The sequence below is a fragment of the Aphelocoma coerulescens genome, chromosome 4A (genome assembly GCF_041296385.1).
Source record: "Aphelocoma coerulescens isolate FSJ_1873_10779 chromosome 4A, UR_Acoe_1.0, whole genome shotgun sequence".
Taxonomy (NCBI): Eukaryota; Metazoa; Chordata; class Aves; order Passeriformes; family Corvidae; genus Aphelocoma; species Aphelocoma coerulescens.
Genome location: NC_091018.1, coordinates 19,095,633 through 19,115,181, shown reverse-complemented (window position 1 = coordinate 19,115,181; position 19,549 = coordinate 19,095,633). Strand labels below are relative to the sequence as shown.

The following is a 19,549-nucleotide window of genomic DNA, read 5'->3' as shown; positions in this document are numbered from 1 at the left end:
CCTCACCTCCTGTGCCACAAACCTGAACGGAAGTTTAGGGATTTCGAAAGCAGTGAGTGTCCAGATGTGACCTTCCCTTTTCCAACACCCATCCTTTCATTTGTTCATTGTTGTCTGCAGCAACGTTCCCATCTGGTGTGTGAGCAGTGGCCTGTGCTAAATGAAGCTGTTTTGTCTCAAACTCCATCCCAGCAGCAGCTGACCACCTTAGAAAATCTTCTGTGAGCGTGGCACTAACTGAGCTATTGTCAGCAGCCTCAGAGGATGGAATTCAGGGTGGCAGGTGGGGAGATTTATCTGTGTTTTCACCCTTAAAAGAGCCATCCCTGCTGATCACTGGTGGTGCATGACTCAGAGCCCTCCTCTACGGGCTTGTGCAGTTGCCAGATCTATTTGTTCAGTTATGGGAAATTGTCACGGAAATTTAACCTGTACAGCTGCATCATCGTGTTACAAAAATTAGGACAAGTGGCACTTAAATCTTAACTCCTCTCCAGACTTGGAAGAAGAAATAATAGTCTGAGGGCTGATGGTTCACCGGTTTGACAAAGTGGACTGGAATGTTTATTTGAGGGAACAGCGTTATTTGGTACATCGTTCACGTAACGCCGAAATGTTCTCCCTTGATGAAGGTTAGCCACATATTGCAGCTGTCACGGAACAGAACTGCAGAACACTGTCTTTTGACAGCAAAATCATCTCTGACTAATCTTGTAATGCACAAATTTGAAAAAGCACCCTAAGACTGGTATGTAGGTCAAGGACAAGGACTTGGATTGTGTTATGGTGATGTGTAGCGGGCAGAAAATGCCAGGATCATTCTTTAAGTAATTTTTGGTGCCTTGTGCCTCTTACTTAATGATCTCCTGGACGAAGACAGGATATATGTTAAAAGCTAAAGAGGTTGCCACTGTTTTAACAGCATTCAAGGATGATTTAGTGAGTTTGACAGTTCCCTTAACTTCATGTTTCCCATCAGTCTTCTTGCCAGCCAGAGAAGAGGCTTGGGAAGCCAAAGCCAAAGTACAGGACATGATTGATGGGCTTTCTATAGACAACAGGAACTGGAGAGGAGAAGTGATGCCTTGTGTATTGTAACAGCCAAGTGTTCAGTGTTCCCATATCTGAAGGTCTGAAGTGTGTTTGGAGTCAGCTTTATGTCAGTGGAGAAGAGTAAATCACATTATTTCATACTTTGAATGACACCCTGAAGTAATAAACTCAGGGGGGAAACTGGGGGTATGGATTCTCTCATTTGGATATAGAAATGATCATTGTTATTTACCTGATTTCTGGGAATTTCAACTTCACTCCTGTGCCTTAGAGAAGTGAGTTATGAAGCTCCACTCAGAAGAGAGCTGAGATTCCACACTCCTCACACCTCATGTGTAGATCAGGTCCATCACCATCTGGATGAGGTGACTGAGAACAGTCACCACCTTCCAGGTGGCTCTGGGAGAAGTGAGATGAATAGATGGGTTTGTCATGACACCCCCCAAACGGAGCTCTTGTGCAGACTGACATTTAAAAGCTGTGAATGCAGTTTTTGTTCTTATTCTCTCCAAACCCCAGCGGGCTGAGTAAACTTCCTTCAGCAAAGCGTATGTTCTGCCAGGGTGATACAGCCCAGGAGCAGAGGTGGGCTTTGGACATTCCCACGGAGGTGAGAAGTGTTTGGAATGTGCTAATCTGCTCTTTTGTGGATATGGGAGTAAATTTACTCACTCAGGAGAAGGTAAGGCAGAAAGAAAAAGGAAACCAGAATTACACAGTTTCAGCGTAAATGCGTCTCAGGTCAGAAAGGAAGCAAAGAAAAAGAATTTTGGAACTTTTTATTAACACTAATCGGGTAAAGTAGGTATTTAAAAATACTCCTGAATGGCTTTTAAACTTTTCATGCTTGCTTTACTTATCATTTATTTAATGTAAATGTTAGTAATTCACCAGAGAGAATGAGCCCAGCCTTTTACTTAAGAGTCAATACCTTCCCCACTTCTGCTAAAGCCCCTGAGAGCTCCCAGTATTCATTTCCAAAATCTGTAACTCCTGAAGTGCTGCCTGAAAGGAGACTTAGGAGATGCTGGTAGGTTTGTCTCTAAACGGTTTTTAATGTTTTTCCAGTGCTTCTGTGTCTGATATCCCCTGCTCAGCTCTTGGGACCCAGGTGTGTGTAGGGAATTAACTCACGGTGGGGTGTATTGCTCACACTCAGCACTTGCTCGTTCTGCAGCACTCTGCCTTTGGAAACCCAGCCCAGACCTCCTGCATCTTTGTAAGAGAGCTGTGTCCTGGAATGTTTGCTGGGATACATCCCTCAGGAATTTATTTATCAACTGTAGTCAGCTGTCTGCTGGAATAAATACTGAAAAGTTGTGGTTCTGTTGGGCTCTTGCTCGGGGTCTGACCCAGAGGAACCTGTTCTGGTGGGGAGTCTGCTGCAGGAGCAGAGTTCAGCACCTTGCCTTGATTCAGTGCAGAATTTAATGCACCTAAATCCTGCTGACACAAGCCATAAAAACAAACCTACAGCTAAACACACGCTGAAGCACTCTGGGTAGAGATGGATTTAATTTCAAGCTTAAAGACTTTATAATTGCTTTTTCCATGGGTAGGTATCCAGCATTTGCGAGCGTCTGTCTTTGTCCTAGGATATGTGGGACCTTTTAATTTAAATATTTAAGCCAATCCAACTGGAAGGTGTTAAACCCATGAATTTTGACGGAACAGTGGCAGGCTTTTAGAGGTTATTCACTCTTTCCTTTTGCCAGCATTCACCTCACTGCTGAATTTCCAATTGCTACCACTTAAGCTGAGTTCATGTCTGCTACCACCAGAGAGATCTATTATGGATAGGAGACCTTTAGTTAAGATTCATGTGTCATCATAATTCAAAATATTTTAAGAACAGATGAAACTAAATTCCCATCTTAATTTGAGGCCATATGTTCATCTGTGGAGGATCTGGAGTTTGTTTTATTCACCAGCTGAGCGTTTGAGCAATTTGGGTAGCACCTGGTTTTCTTGAAGGGCTCGTCCAGCTCAGCCGTGTGATCTCCTTGATGGCAGGAATGCTGGCATTTGGATTTTCATCAGTGCTTCGCTGCTGCTACTCACAGGCATGTGAGCAGCAGCTGTGTTTTTGGATAGGATATTCATCCTGCAAAAAACTATTCTCTTGGAAGTGTCTGATGAGGAATGTTGAGTTGTGTAGTCCCTTTCCCTCATGTTGTCCAGCTCCCCCTCCAACTACTTTGTCTCATTTCTCCCTATATTTTTTCCCCTCTTGGAGAAAGTACTTAATTAACAGGATGAACAGCCATTAGGTGTTTACCCTCTGCAACTCACACTTCGGCAGCAGAATGTAAATAACTTTGCAGTCATTAACAGGGTTGAACTTTAAAAAGAAATGTGCTACAAAAGAGGGTTTTCTTGTTCATCTCGCTGTTTGCAACACTGCAAACTTGAGGAAGCTGGCATTTCTTATCAGGAATATATGGTCTCACAGGGCTCACTGGCTCTCTGCAGCAGGCATCAAATTAGGCCACACAGAGTTTCTCTCCTGTCTTGGGCTAATTTTGAAATGAGGCTCTTTGACTGTTGCCCACTGGAATTTCCCTTAAGAGCAGTCAGCCTGATGCAACCACCTGAATTTCCATTCTTCCTCAGAGGATCTTGTTCTTGGTAAAAATGGAGGCAGAGGGGTTTGTGTGGCCCTGGAAGTGTGTGGTGCTGCTTGAGTGGAGAATGGCAATGGCATTTCTCCTTTTCATGGGAGACAGGGATTCACAGGAAATCTACGGTCTTTGCAGACCTCTCTAAAATGTATAGTTATGCTGCTGCATCAGACTCTGCACACAGGCTGCAAAATCTAGCTGTGTTCCTGAGAAAATCTGCCTTTCCAGAGCCAAAATAGCTTTAATTGTAGAGGGCAACAGCAGACAGTATTATCCAGTAGCCTTGCACGTTTGAGATGCTCTGGGGTACAGTGATGTTGGTGAGGTCTGACCTATTGAAACGAGTGTCACATGGGAACTAAAGGTAATTTCATGGCTCCCATGCCGTGTTTGGCTCTCAGTGGTGACCTCCCTGTGAGCTGCTGGAGCTGACTGATAGAAGAACTCGGTCCTGCTTATTAAGACAGAGCTCTGCAGTTCCAAATTAGTGGTTATTCATCTATGAAGAGCATTCGCCCTCGCCATCCACAGCAAGAGTACAGACAAGAACTCCAACAAACTCCAAACAAGAGGCTGTTGGCAGTCACGATAATCAGAATAAAGGCAGAGGGATGCTGTGCTCAGCCCCTGTGATGTCTATCAGGGAGCTATTTCAGTTGCTCCCTGAGGCATTCACATCTCAGCCCATCTGTGTCTGATCCTAAATTACTTATGACTGTGAGAGATCAGGGATTTCCCCATAGATGAGGGGAGGGGGGCGAAACATAATTTCTGTGTTTGACAGCATGCAGAAAGCATTTAATTCCCAAGAAGTGGAATTTAGGTGACTTAAAAAATATCAGTAAAGATTAGTTATTAAGGAAGAGACATTCCATCCAGCAGCTGTTTTTTTCCCCTTAAAAATGTCCCCCTTGGTATAGGATTAGGTGGCAATGAGCATGATGAACACTGAAAATGAAATTCTCTAATAGCACAATCCACTGGCAAGCCAAATGTTACACAAAGACCCTGGCAAGGCTGAGAGAAGAAAAAGAGAACATAAAAGACTGTACTGCAGTAATCTCTAGAGTGCTTCCCAAACATGACTGGAGTTGCTGATCTCATTTCTTGGAAAGGCAAAGTATTTATCCCCATTTTCAAAAGGCAGGGGACTGAGCACCTTGCTCACAGGTAACACAGGGGTGTTGAGCTCACAAGGAGGGGCTCCGAGTTGCACCTTACCTCCCAACCATTCAGTGAACTGTTATCTTCAGCTAGGGACACGTTCTGCTCAACAGGTAATGGACAAAGAGATTGTTTTTGGGATTAGCTCCTCCAGAAATGCATCTGCAGGTGGGGACCACCCTGGACAATGTTTTGTACAACCACAGGCTTCAGTGCTTGTGTGGTGATTTAACCCCAGCCAGCAACTCAGCCCCAGGAGCCACTCGCCCACTCCTGCCAGTGGGATGAGGGAGAGAACTGGAAGAGAAAAGTGAGAAAACTCGTGGGTTGAGATAAAGACAGTTTAAACAGGTGCAGCAAAGGCCATGTGTGCAAGCAAAGCAAAACAAGGAATTCATTCACCACTTCCCATGTGCAGGCAGGAGCTCAGCCATCCCCAGGGCTCCATCAGGTCTCACAGTGACTTGGGAAGACAAACATCCCCCACTTCTCCTTCTCCCCAGCTTCATGTGCTGAGGGTGGTGCCGTGTGGTCTGGGATATCCCTGGGCTCAGCTGGGCTCAGCTGTCCTGGCTGTGTCCCCCCCAGCTCCTTGTGCCCCCCAACCTCCTCACGGGTGAGGGTGAGGAGCAGGAAAGGCCCTGGCTGTGTGTAATCCCTGCTCAGTGATAACTCAAACATCCCTGTGTTATCAGCCCTGTTTCCAGCTGCTGTGAGGAAAATTAACTCCACCCCAGCAAAACCCTGCACAGCATCATATGTTTAGTTCCTACATTCACTGAATGAGCATAAATGGCACCTCTTGGTGACATTTCCTTTCACTAATGCAGCTGTCAGAACATTCTCCATCCTGTCTGTGGGGTGATGTCTTGTGTTGCTGTTTGTGGTACAGACTGGAGGCTCCTGTAATGCAGCAGTCCTTGGATAAAATGCTTGTCAAGTGTTGGAGAAACAGTGCTTGATAGTTGTATGTTCCCTTAGCAGAGCTTCTGGTGCAGTACATCTGCCTCTGACTCTGGACCATCCACAAAACTGGGACAATATGCAGGTTTTTCCCTGCTTTTTGTTGTGCAGAAACTTTAAGTGATACCAAATCCTGTCACACAAGATATATTCATGTGGAATGATAAAAGGCTGTGATATAAACAGGCACTATTTCAGTCTGTGGCACATGAAAGGCTTTGCAAAAATGTGAAAAAACACATTTGGGGTTATTTACGTGGAAAATTAACTTTCACTCAGGAAAGGCCTTGGTATGAGTACTGTTGAAGATGTCAAGTTGTTTTCCACTTCGCTGCTCTGCTATTTGTAAAGTAGAAATTTCCTTAACTTTACGGAGAAATTTGAAATTATGGAGGATAACAAAAATTCCACAATATTGTCAGAGTTTTCAGGGTACTTCACATCTAAAAGAAGATATTTTTCTATTTTATGTGCATTGATTTGCCACCATGACTCCTAGACAATCTGTAATAAGTTGAGCATTCAATGGTTTAGTCTAGTCAATGAATTTGGTGGTTTAGTTTAGTTAACAGCACCTAGAAGCAAAGTCACCAAAAAACAATCAATTCTTTAGGCAGCACAGCAGTGGCTTGGTTGGCTTCTTCATTATAATTCAGAATTCCAGCGTTTCTGCACACTGGAAATTTTGTTTTTCAGCCAACTGCACTACTGGAGATAAAAGCATCAGTGCTTACTGATTTTAAATCTGTGATTAATAAGTTGGACTAATACAAGTTAGTAAAAGTCTACTTTGGTAAGTGCTTGACCTCACCTTTAATAAACACAGCATTTGGTGGTTTATGACATTAGGGAGTCTCTTTGTGTGGTGTTCTTAAACTTCCCTTGGGCAATTTTCATTGAGGTTGCGACCAGCTTGATTGGAAAATTTAATGGCTTTTTCCATTTCCATTCCCTTTTGCCAATCTGCTCTTTAAAGCTGCTCTTTCATGATGTGTGAATTTGTCTCCATTTGAAGAACTAACATCAGATACAACTGAGAAAGCAGATTTTAGAAATGAGCTATTAGGCAGAGAAGAGGCACTTTTAAGACGCTTGCAAGTTGCACAGCAACCAGAGGAACATATAGTCATTTGATTTCTCAAATGACTTTGACTTTGACTCAAGGGAAAAACAGTTTTATTCTCCCCTTAGAGCTTTCTATCATATGTGATAAAGAGAAAATGTGTTTATAACATTTTCTCCCTCAAAAAAAAAATTCAAAAAGAAGAAAAAGTTGTGCCTCATCTCAGAGAAGCAGCAGCATCCCTTGCCCTGTGAGTCACTGCAGAACACATCCAGTAACAGCTCCTGATTGGGATCTTGAGAAAACAGAGCAGTGTAACCTTCTGTTTCTTCCAGGTTTTAAACACAAAGCGCTGACCCTTCTGAAATCAGAGTTAAAACACAGCCAAACACCAATCAATGCTTGGCAGTTTTTCAGTTTCTGTGGAATTGTTTCTCTCACCTGCCCAGAGCAGCTGTGGCTGCCCCTGGATCCCTGGAAGTGTCCAAGGCCAGGTTGGATGGGGCTTGGAGCAACCTGGGATAGTGGAAGATGTCCCTGCCCATGGCAGGGGGTTGGAAGGGGATGAGCTTTTAAGGTTCCTCCCAACCCAAACCATTCCATAATTCTGTGATTTTATGATCACTGTCCCCAGATATGGAATTTTACAGTAATACTTTCTCATTATTACAAGCAACAGGTCTTGGCTTTTTCTGGAGACCATCACCCCCTGAGCTATTGCCCATTTTCAGCTGCCTGCATGTGCTGGTTGATTCCAAATCACACACTCTTCTGATACTCTTTTCCCAAGCTCTCTGGAGCAGCATGTCATCAGTTATGTGCCGATGCAGAAATCATCAGGAGCTTATTGTTGTAATAATACATAAAGATGCAGCTTCATAAATGCCAATAGTTCTCTTGCAGATCTTATTTTGGGTCATCGAATATATTTGAACTACCCAGTCCAAGAATGGTGTGATTCTGATATAAACAGCCTGTTAAGACATATAAAATATATTAACAAAATCTAAAAATACTTAGAGAAGTGAATGACTTCATCAGGATGAGCAACTAATTTGTCCTTTTGTTTGACCTTGGTTTAGTCATTTTGAACAAGGCAATGACAGTGCTCTGCTTGTTTAGAGCACTCTGAGAACTCTGCTTAAAAGTCCTCCCAGTACTGGCCAGGTTTTGTGGTGAATGAATATTTAAAAGATTTGGGTGTGGGCTAAACATTTTTGAAGAAAAACAGAGTTGTCTTGATCATCTTGCAGATATCTCTGGTTAGTTCTGAGTCTGGGAAGCCTTGAAAAAAAACCATGGGGCTGTCCAGGTATAATCAGGAACATGAAGTTTTCTGGCACTGAGCAGAAATAATGTGGCTTGGTTTGAAATCCCAAAGGCTGTTTGGGATGAGAGCAGCCTGGAGGAGCTGGAACCTGAGCCTGTGTGGTGTGGACAGGGTGAGATGCAGTAAATCACCATCACAATGCTATTTTTTACAGACTGAAAGTGAACTGTCAAATGTCACTTCTGCTGCTGTGATCAAAGGTTCCTTTTGGCCTCTGCTTAATCCCCTACATTTTACAGCTGCTCTCTTCCTGAACAGCGAGAGGCAGGGTTCCAAATGTGCTGTTCTGCTTCCCACCAGATGTCACCTGGCCACACCTCATGCTGCTGTTTGCTGTCTCATGCCAGCCCTGCCCACACACACATATTGCAGCACCCCACACACTCTGGGAGATGCTCTCCCTCTCACACACACTCTCAGAGCTTTGCACCTTTTCCCTCCTGTCTCATCTTTTAGTCACTTTTTAAGGATGCTGACAGTGACTCCTTCGAGGCGCTCGAAACCTGAAACATTCTGAACAGAAACGTGCTCCAACACATGGGGAGAGAAACAGCTCGTAGTAATTTTCGTGGTGCTGCTTTTGCACGAGGCTGTGTGTGTGGTGAGTGGCTGATCCACATAGGGATGCTGCAAATAGAAAAAAATTTCTTCCATGAGAAGGAATCCTAAATCCTACATAGAAAAAAGAAGAGTGAAGTCTCCCTCCTTTTTTCCCCTTGATCTCCAAAATATGCTTTTCCAGCCCATAGCCGGCCCCCAAACATAATCTGAGGGTCTGAGTGGGCTCTAACACATCTGTGAGGGGGAGTGCACGTGGAGTACCAGTCAGTAATAATCCTTCTTTCTTTTTTTCTCCCCAGTTTGTTGCTCAGCCGAACTGCCAGCAGCTACTAGCAACACTCTGGTACGACGGCTTTCCAGGATGGAGGCGGAAACACTGGGCAGTGAAACTCTTGACCTGCATCACCATTGGACTGCTTTTCCCTGTGCTATCCGTGGCATACCTGATTGCACCCAAGAGCAGGCTGGGACTGTTCATTAAAAAGCCATTTATCAAGTTTATCTGCCACACCGGCTCTTACCTGACCTTCCTGTTCATGCTCCTGCTGGCGTCGCAGCACATCGTCAGGACCGACCTCCACATGCAGGGGCCACCTCCCACCATTGTGGAGTGGATGATCCTGCCCTGGGTTCTAGGTAAATCCCACACCCCATCCTGCTCTGGGTTCTAGGTGAATCCCACACCCCATCCTGCCCTGGGTTCTAGGTGAATCCCATAAATCCCACACCCCATCCTGCCCTGGGTTCTAGGTAATTCCCACACCCCATCCTGCCCTGGGTTCTAGGTAAGTCCCACACCCCATCCTGCCCTGGGTTCTAGGTGAATCCCACACCCCATCCTGCCCTGGGTTCTAGGTGAATCCCGTAAATCCCACACCCCATCCTGCCCTGGGTTCTAGGTGAATCCTGTAAATCCCACACCCCATCCTGCCCTGGGTTCTAGGTGAATCCCGTAAATCCCACACCCCATCCTGCCCTGGGTTCTAGGTGAATCCCGTAAATCCCACACCCCATCCTGCCCTGGGTTCTAGGTGAATCCTGTAAATCCCACACCCCATCCTGCCCTGGGTTCTAGGAGAATCCCGTAAATCCCACACCCAGCAACGCTGAGCAACAGGGCCTGACTCGCACCCATGGCAACTGTGTGGGGACTCATCCCCGAGCCCAGCATGTGAAGAGATTTGGCAGCCAGCTCCAGAAACTGCACAGAACAGCTGGGCTCCTTCTGGAACAACAGATCCTGTTGGCCCAGGGCTGCTCTGCTGTTCTGTGCCATCTGATGTGCCTTTAGACGTGACCTGAGTAAACCGCGGCAGACGCGGCTCCTTCCCTGCTCCCCCCACGCTCGGTGCGAGGAGCGGGTTGGGAACGAGCTCCTGGGTCACACACAGTGTCACTGCTGCTGCTGGCTCAGTCCTGCTGGCTGGTACAGGGCACAGGCAGTGCCCAGAGCCTGGCTCTGCTCTCCCTGCTCCCTGACCTGCTCCCGGAGGCAGCAGTGCACAGGAACCAGCCCGGCTTATTCCTGCCAGGCTCCCAGATAAGGAATGCAGGAAGGGGAAGATAAGCTTCACTCTGTGCTGATAATCACTGACCACATCAACATCAAGTGCTCTGATATCAGCAGGGGGAGTGTTGACTGTTTGAAAGTTAAATGTGAGGCTCTTACTCCAGTCTGGCTTGGGCAAAGCTGGGAAGAGAAGGAGGTGTCTGTGCTGAGGGCAGGATGTTCAGGTGAGGCAGTGAGATGGGATGAGGTGGGAGAAGAGCAGAGAAGACAGCTGGATGTATTTTTGGTGAGAAAGGAGTATTTCCCCTTCCAAACTGAGCTCCAGCACAGCAGCAGGTGGAAACCTGTGAGCTCCATCAGGATCCTGATCTCTCCTCTGGTTCGGCTCCCACGTCCCTTGCTGTGCCATCAGCATGTGGCACCACTGGGAGCTGGGCTGTCACCAGGCACTCTGCTCATGGGCAGTGGTTCCCACACCTTTCTGGCTCTCCTGCTTTCCCCACACCTGCTGGTTCCCTTCTCCTGGTGACCCCAGGACACCGCTCCTTGTTTCTGTGGTGGCTCTGGATCAGGCTGGCTCTGTGCTGAACAAACCCAGCTGTTCCCATGCCAAACCTGAAACTGCTGATGGAAAATGAGGAAGGAAAGTAAGAGTTGCAAACATGTTCACAAATCACTTTGGATGGTGAGCCAGGGCACAGCTCCACCACCAGCCTCATTAGCAGATGAAGCTGATTTATGCATTGAAATGCAGGTGTTGGTAGAAACTTCAGAGTGAGCTCAGGAGGTTAAATGTCTTTCCTGAGCTTAGGTGATATCTTCACTTTATCTTTAAATTCGTGGTTAAAATTGAGGGAAATGGTAGGCATTTCAGCAAAATTGATTTGCAGATGAAAGAAGGATAACCCATTTAAAAAACCTTTCAAAAGCACCTCTTACAGCTGTCTGTTCTTGAGTTCCTTTGTTTCGGATAAATAGGGATACTGTATGACTGTATATTAAATGGAGAAATTAGAACAGTTTCACCAGATTAAAGGTTATTATTTATGAAATATTTTCCACTATAAAAGGAGAGAGAACAGGCACACACAGCATTGCTGTAACTATAGTAACCAGCAGCGATAACTCACTATAAATACAGTGTGTGAGTTCTTCAACAGGCTCCTCTCCATTGATTTACTTTATTTTATGGGTTTGTGTGCATGCAAAGACGTGGAGGCAGCTGTAATAAGATTACCTGACTGGCCTTGACATTATGCTTGTGTGGCCATTGACCTGCTGGCTGGCAGCTGAACAGCTCAGATTGATATTTGGGGGCATGCAGCAGTTCATTGCAACTTTGCCTGCTCTTCAGATTGAACTTCAGGTCCTTAAAGCTGAGTTGCAAGCAGCAGATCAGTGACCACTGCAATATCCCGTGGTTAGGAAGGGGCAGCAGTTTGGGTAGTTATGTTGGTAATGCACTGGAGGTGTACTTGGTTTTGGTTTGTTTTGTTTCCTTTTCACACACGTTTCAGGTTTTCATTCAAGGATAATGTAAACTGGGTAATCCAAAATACCTGGGGTTTTAAAGACATTTTCAGAAGCACCCAGGGGATGAAGGAGCTTAGCTGCTGTTTACTTTTTAATGGGACTTAGGCTTTCAAAAATACACAAACAGTTCTACAATAAAGAAAATAGAAGTTACTTATAATCAGAACTGTGTCAGGTGAATTTAGCAGTCTGGTGATGAACTTCAGAAGCTGTCCCTCACCCTTTTCAGCTGCAAGGAGGTGTAGTGAGCATTAGCAAGTGCCAAAAATTATCACCAGAAGGCATTTCAGAGTTGAGATGATGGACTCTGGCCGTATCCTTGGGAACAAACGCTCACCTCACAAAGCCCACAGCCATATCTGACATGAGGTGAGTCACTGCCGAGGGATGTGGTGCCAGGCTGCAGTGCCCTGTTTCATGATGAGTCTTACCTTTCCTCACAAATAATCCCCTGTGGGCTTTTTGTACAGCAAGATGCATAAATACATCTGGCTGAGCACAGAGAATGGATCTGCTTCTTCCTTCTTTGGTGTGATATTTCCAGGTCAGGGAGGAGCTGTGCTGGCACGCAGAAGCTGGTTCTGGTGTTGCTAGAGAAAGTCAGGGAAAATCAGTGCTGTCCAACAGAGCAGTGAATTGCTTATAGTGTCTGCAAGAGCAGACAATCTATTAGAAACTCTACCAAATACAGCTGCTTAAAGAGTTTATTCACGTAGAACAAATTTCAGCAGAGCCAATTCACTCACACTGGTTATAAATAACATGTGTTTCAGGCAGTCTCCTCATGTGCATATCTGGAGCCCTGGGTAGGAAACCAAGGTCTTTTTCAGCTCTCTCTAGACTACATTCCCCACAGACTTGTAAAATATAATCAGCAGCATTGTACTTTGTAGAAGGCAGGAGGGATGAGGCGTTTTTTCCAAGCTGTTAATGTCAAATTGTCTGGTATTGCATCATATATACACACACAGAGCTTTAATGGCAAATAATGCCTTGTCATGACAATGAACTCCCTTTCTTTCCACAGGTTTCATCTGGGGAGAAATCAAGGAAATGTGGGATGGTGGATTCAATGAGTATGTACATGACTGGTGGAATCTGATGGATTTTGCAATGAACTCCCTCTATCTTGCAACTATCTCCCTCAAAATTGTTGCCTACGTCAAGGTAGAGTAACTTGGGGGAGGGAATTTGTAATGTGCTGGTGAGGGCTGTAGTACACAGGGTACAAACTGTACAAATCAAAATCACAGAGCAAAGAAAACAGCAGCTTTTCAAGCAGCCCAATTTTGAAAATTCACCTGGAGAGCTTATTTTGTTTGGAGAATGAACATCCTGCTCATTCTGACCCTTTGATTAAAAGTTAAATAGATTGTTTGGGCACTGGGGAGAAATTTCTCCACTTTCTGTGCCTTTTGTAGCTACTCAGTTGCCAAAGCACTTTGTTTCCTGTGCTGTGCTGGCACTGGACCTCCTTCAACAATGCATAGGGAAAACATGGCTTTTAAATAAAAAGGAAAAACAAGGGAAAACTTACCTGAAAACTTCTAGAGCCAAGATGCTGTAGTCCTACAGATCTGGAGATTAAGAGTCAGGAGTTTGTGAAAGGGCTACTGAGAAGAGCAAGACTGATAGAAACGCTTCTATCTGATAGAAAGGGGTCAACTTGTTCTTCAATATGTAACCTATGGGCAGGGAAATGACAAAGGAGCAAGCTGGGGCTTTAACACCCTTTAGGTTCTTCCCTGTCATGTTCCATTTGAGGGGAGAGTGCACATCAGAACTCATCCTCAAAAGCACCTTCCACATTTATCAACTTGTGATGCTCCAGATTAGCATATGCACAGGGTTTGAAGCCAGGGGATGGCCTGAAGCACTTTCCTTCTGTCTCCCTTTTTTCAAAGACAAGACACAAAAGGCATCCTGTAAAATTCCTTATGCAACAGCTCTCTTTGGCTTCAGCTGGAGCTTTGTGCTTGGCCTACTTCTTCCCTTGGTATGAATCAGCAGCAGTTTCACTGCAGTCAGTGAAATTACTCAGGTGTAAATTGAGTTACTGGGATCTGCTCCTTGGCCACTCCTGCTCTTTCCAGTTTTGCCCTGGTGGAAAGGCTCTGCTTCTGACAGCCCAGCTCCCAGTAACCAGGACAAGCACTTCCCCAGAGGAACCCTGTTTAGTCCTGCCCAGCAGGCAGAGGGGGAAAGAGGAGAAAATATCACAAAGCCCATTGACTCCAAAATGCAAACAGCCCTGCTATGGGGCCTTTGTAAAATCCTGAAGGCTGCAGTCGTGGTGAGTCAGCTTTTCAAAGGGAAAAGCTTTAAGCTGGTTGCTGCTCCCTGAAGAGGCAGCTCTGTAACAGCATCAAAGCAGGAACAGATTATGTCTTTTATTCTCCCAACATTCAGAACCAGGGAGGAAATTACAGACTTGAAAGGTTGGTCTTTAAACTGCAAGCAATACAAAAAAAAAAAAAAAGCTGGAAATGGTAAAATGCACGGACAAATCTTAAAATGTTAACAATCTGGTTCTTTCTCACACACAAATTACTAGAGGAGCTGTGCATCCACGGGTTTATGCAGTCACACACTGGGATTTAAACTCGCAGCCAAAGCACAGGTACAAAGGCAGGCAGTACAGCTCTGTTTGTGTTCCCTGTAAGAGCTACAGAAACGTGCAGGTAAACTACAAAACCCCATATAGCAGCACACAAAGGAGGGTTTGCAGGAATAGATCTGTTTGAGCCCAGATCAAACCCTCTTGGATTAAACCTGGCTGATCTCAGGTCAGCTCCTGATGAGGGCCAGTGTCAGCTCTGAGAGGGTGCATCAAAGCTTCTGTGGGAGCACTCCTGGAACGCGTGGTCACAGAAGTTCCCTCTGCCCTGTGTCACTCGGGTTGCACTGTGCTCAGAAACGTGAGGGTTTATAACGTTGATAATGGCTTCAAAACATTTTGCAACATGATTTGTTATTTATAGAAGAGCCCTGAGCTGGAACAGGCTGGGATATACGCCAGTATACCATATTCTAACACTTCTTAGAACTTCAAAGGATTACACGGACATTTAACTTTCTGCCAAATAGCAGAAAAAATAAATTGCATACTGACACTAATGTTTTCCATCCTTGTTTTTACGTGAAGACTTTTTTTTTTTCTCCTTGATTTGACTGGTTCCAAGACCTGGCTCTCATATTGTCTGATATCAATGGAATCTTCAGGCTAATTATAGGGTAGAAATACTTTCTTAATCAGTTTTCATTTGCTGCATTGAATTATTGTGTAATGAGGAAGGGTAAATGTGACAGCATGGTGTAATTTATTTGTACTATTCTGTGTACATCTCTGCTGTGTTTCATCTTCTGAATAGACATTAAAACAAACTACTCCAGCCTTCCCAGATACCCAGCTTCCTTAGGTAACTCTGAAATCTGCTGTTTCTCTGTTACCTGTGATGCCAGGCTCCTCTGAAGATTCTATTTGCCAAGCAAGGAGATACCATCAGTTTATAAAGGGCCAAAATACAGCCTTAACCAGTTGCTTCAAAAATAAGTGTGGGACACAGAAGACCTTTTCCCATATTTTTATGTGCAATCTGTGCTCAACCTTAGCAGAGAGGCCCTGGGCTGCTGTGTCCAGCCAGCCTGCAGAAGAGAATTGGGAATAGCTGTGCAAATCTGCTGTCCAGGCTTCCCAATCCCAGCCACCCACCCCCACTGCTGGATATCCACGAAAAGTTCACCTCTCTGCCTGTCTGTAGGCATTTTAAGACCCATCTTCAAATCAAGTTAACAGGCTCAGGCCATGATGTTCACGTAATAAAGAACAGTTTGGAAATGTCAGAAGCAATCCGAGGTCATGCTGAAATGCCTTTGTATCATGTCTCATCTCCTTCATACAGAGGGACAGTTTGAAATATCAACCTACGTTTTGCTGAGCCCTTGAAAAAACGGGGAGCTCGTGTATTGGACCTTCAGATTTGAATAGAAAGTCTCTGCAATCTCATCTGTCAGTGTGATATTGGTACCATTTCCTTTTCAAACGTACCAAAATTATTTTAGGGGCCCTAAACACGCTGGTTATGGTGTTAGCTGTGTTATTGTGAGTGCAGCTTTGCCTTTCTATGCATGTTAAATGAGCAGAGACAAATGTTAAAAGGACAATTACTCCTTGATGTTAAATGTCTTTGACTCCATTCTCTGTGCCACTGTCGTTTAGCCAGAGCAGTTACATTTTACAGAACCAGAGCAGTTACATTTTACAGAACCAGCTCTTTTGTGTTACCTGCTCGCATCTGGCTGCTCTTTGCTCAGAAAATGCTTCTGCTTTTACAGTTACATTACAAACCCAGTTAATGTTGTAATTGATGCACTCAACTGTACCCAGTGTTTCAGCTGTAATTAAGACCTCTGCTTTAGCAACTCTCCTAAAATTGCCATGACAAATTAACTAATAAGAAAATTAATACGAAGAAAGCCCTTTGGTTCTGGGCTGCTGGTGCTTTTTTTTAGAGATTACATGGGAAGGAAAGCATCCAATAGTTCATTGCTTTTCTTCTTCCCTTCCTTCTCCCTCCCTCCCATTGTTCCTGGAATGTGCCGTTGTTTATAATGTGCAGTCATACTTAGGAGGAAAAAGAACAAAAGTAATTGGAAATTTACATCTGGAACATGCCAAAATCGGAACCCCTTTAACTGTTGAAAGAGGAGATTGTGTATGAACCCATGGACCTAAGGAACCCACAGACTGTGAACTCAAAAGTAAAACAAATGAAATTCAAATTTCTCAGTTTAGGCTAAGAACAGCCAGCATACCCAAAGCCTCTAAAGAAAACCTGGTCCCACATCTCTCACCATCAGGGGATCATAATGTAGTAGGCAGAATTGATAAAAAAGCATCACTAAACCTTCATCTCTGCCCTAATCAGTCCTGAATCCTGAGTCTGACAGCAGCTGAGATGTAAGGGGTTAAAAGTCCTTCTTGTGCCACAGTAGCTGGTTAGGATTTACCTGTGAAGGGTTAGAATCAGCAGGTGTGACTCTCTGAGTTACTCAGAGTCATTACAACACAATCACTTTCATACCCTTGTTCTTTCTTCCAGTACAACGGTTCTCGCCCGAGGGAGGAGTGGGAGATGTGGCACCCGACTCTCATTGCAGAAGCCCTCTTTGCAATATCCAACATTTTGAGTTCCCTGCGTCTCATATCCCTGTTTACAGCAAACTCGCACCTGGGACCCCTGCAGATTTCTCTGGGACGCATGCTGCTAGACATCCTCAAATTCCTTTTTATCTATTGTCTGGTGCTTCTGGCTTTTGCCAATGGACTGAACCAGCTTTATTTTTATTACGAGACCAGTGCCTCGGAGGAACCCAACAACTGCAAGGGGATCCGATGTGAGAAGCAGAACAATGCCTTCTCCACGTAAGACATCCTCTCCTTTCTATTTCTGAGGCTGCTTCCCCTGTCCCCTCTCTCCCCTGCCTTTGCCTGCTGCCTGTCACTGCACTGACAGAGCCTTTATTTATTCATTTGCAAATACCAGGTGAGGTGGCTGGCTCTGCAGGAAAGGTGTGAGTTAAGTGGGGCAGACATTCTGCTGAGCTCTGCTGTCACAAAGACTCTTAGGTCTGGCAGTGGGAGACCTTTTAGTTCTGGACCATGGAGTTTCCCTTCATGATCCTGCACCTTAAGTCGTATTATGTCTATGCACAATTTCAGTATGTTTGAGAAAGGAGGTGTCCTTTTGCCACAGTACTGAAGAAAGGAGGGGAACTTGAATAAAATGTAGAGAATAAGAGATAAACGTATTAAAAACAGGTATTAATAAATAATGTGATACAGCAGCAATAACAACAATCTCACCTAGACCATTTTTCTGGATGCATGATGTTGCAGGCTTCTCTGATTTCCATGCAGACTAAAATCCCAGCAGAACCTTTTTTTGCTGGGAATGCTGGTACTTTACTGAGAGGCTGGCATGGAAATTGCTGTGAGGACAGCTGGCAGAGCTGAAAGAGAGAGCACATGCTGAAAAATAACATGAATTGTCTTTCTGATGTATTTGTTTTAATTACTAATAGTAGAAATAATTATAATAATCAGCCCCCACCCAATTGTTCTTGCTGCTTGCACAGTACTTAACTCACAATGGCAGGAGAAATAAATAAAGCACGGTCTAGAAAAAGGCCCACGCCCTGCAAACAAGCAAAACAAAACTGTTGTCCACCACTTCAGGCTAAATTAAATAAAACTTGTCATGATGCCCAATAATTCTCCACCCTCTGTCAGCTGAAGGCTTGGGGTTAAGAAAGGATTTGGGACGTATTTGCACCGTTATCAAAACCAGATGATGGCTGAGGCCACATGACTTGGTTGGGAGAGGAAAGGCGCCAGCATTGTCCTGTGGGCTCTCTCCTGAAAGAAACATGGAATTTTCATGGGATAGAGCCCATCCTTCAAGAGCATCATGACCTGGTAGACCAGACATGTGCCATTTCCCTCTGCAGAGCAGGAACACCATAGGCTTGATTAATTTTCTCATGAAACTGATCTCTGTCTGGGGGGACGTGAGTGGACCTGCACTGTGCTGATGAGAAGCAGAATTGAAGATTTCAGACTCTTTTCTGTTTCAGTTGCTTCATGTGCCCCAGAAATGTGTCGTGCTGCCCTTGCAAAGGAAATAAATAACAAATACTATTCCTTTTTCTGCGTCCTTATTGATGCAGCAGCCAGAGGGAGGAAGGTTTGGCAAGCACAGTGTGTGTTAAAGGGCAAATTCTACCTCAGGAAGGGTCAAACCCACTGGATTTTATCCAGTACCAAATCCTGCCTTTCTCTGGAGCTGCGGTGAACAGCTCTGTCTGGTTCTGCATTCTGGTTTGGGCCTGTCACCACTGCAAACCAATTTTTTTACAGATTTCGTTGTGTCAGGTAAGTGGAGAAAGCAACAGCAGGATTTGACTGAGGAAAAAGAGCATTGGGCCAGCAGGAAAAAAATACCCCAAACCAACCAACCTGAAGTCTGTAAGAAGGTGTAATGTCTTGGCAGCTAAAAATTATACAAGAAGCACTTAGCAGAAAGTGTGTAGATCAGCTTAAATACAAACCACAATTTCTCCCACCCCAACATTCATTTAAACCCCCTGCCAAGGGAATGTAGCACAGAAAGGAAATTGAGGGGGCTCAGCCTTTGTGGCAGAGGTTTGTGTAAAACAAAATCCCAGTGGGAGGGGATCCATTAGGAGTGAGGTCTCCTGGCAGGGGACAGAACACTCTGCAGGTACTTTTTGTTTGAGGCTCGCTTAAGAAATTTATTTAACGTGTTCTTAAAAGTTTAAATGGTCGTTATTAACACCCCCAGCACAAGCTGACATTTGGCTGGGGAACAGATGCACAGCATGGGGCAGCAGCTGGGAAGGAGCAGCTGCAGATCCAAATACTGGGTTGGGGGGGGGAAGCAAACGAGGCTGGAGCTGGGTACCCTCACTTTGCTTGTGGTTCATTCCTTATGAAGAAATAAATCTGAAAAGCTTTGAATCAGTGCACTTTGATTCCCACCAGCATTCCTGGGCAGTCACACAATGAGCTCTAATTCTGCAAGGGGAGGAAAGAGGATGCCCCTCGAGTGTGTGCAGCTCGTGTCAAGTGTGACACCTGTTTACTGGCACATTATTTCCTGTTACTCTCAAAGGGTGGGTTTTAACATTTTCTCGGTGAGGAATTTTTCTGCATTGCACACACAGATCAT

The 19,549-nt window shown here is 44.9% G+C and overlaps 1 protein-coding gene across 1 annotated transcript in view; it reads left to right on the top strand.

Annotated features, from left to right (window-relative positions):
• The window catches only part of TRPC5 (transient receptor potential cation channel subfamily C member 5), a 63,726-nt gene that overhangs the window by 21,931 nt on the left and 22,246 nt on the right, over positions 1-19,549 (top strand). The window contains exons 3-5 of the mRNA XM_069014952.1: positions 9,055-9,391; positions 12,826-12,965; positions 16,901-17,223. Of these exons, the coding sequence (XP_068871053.1) occupies positions 9,055-9,391; positions 12,826-12,965; positions 16,901-17,223 (800 nt within the window). The remainder of the gene's footprint in view (positions 1-9,054; positions 9,392-12,825; positions 12,966-16,900; positions 17,224-19,549) is intronic.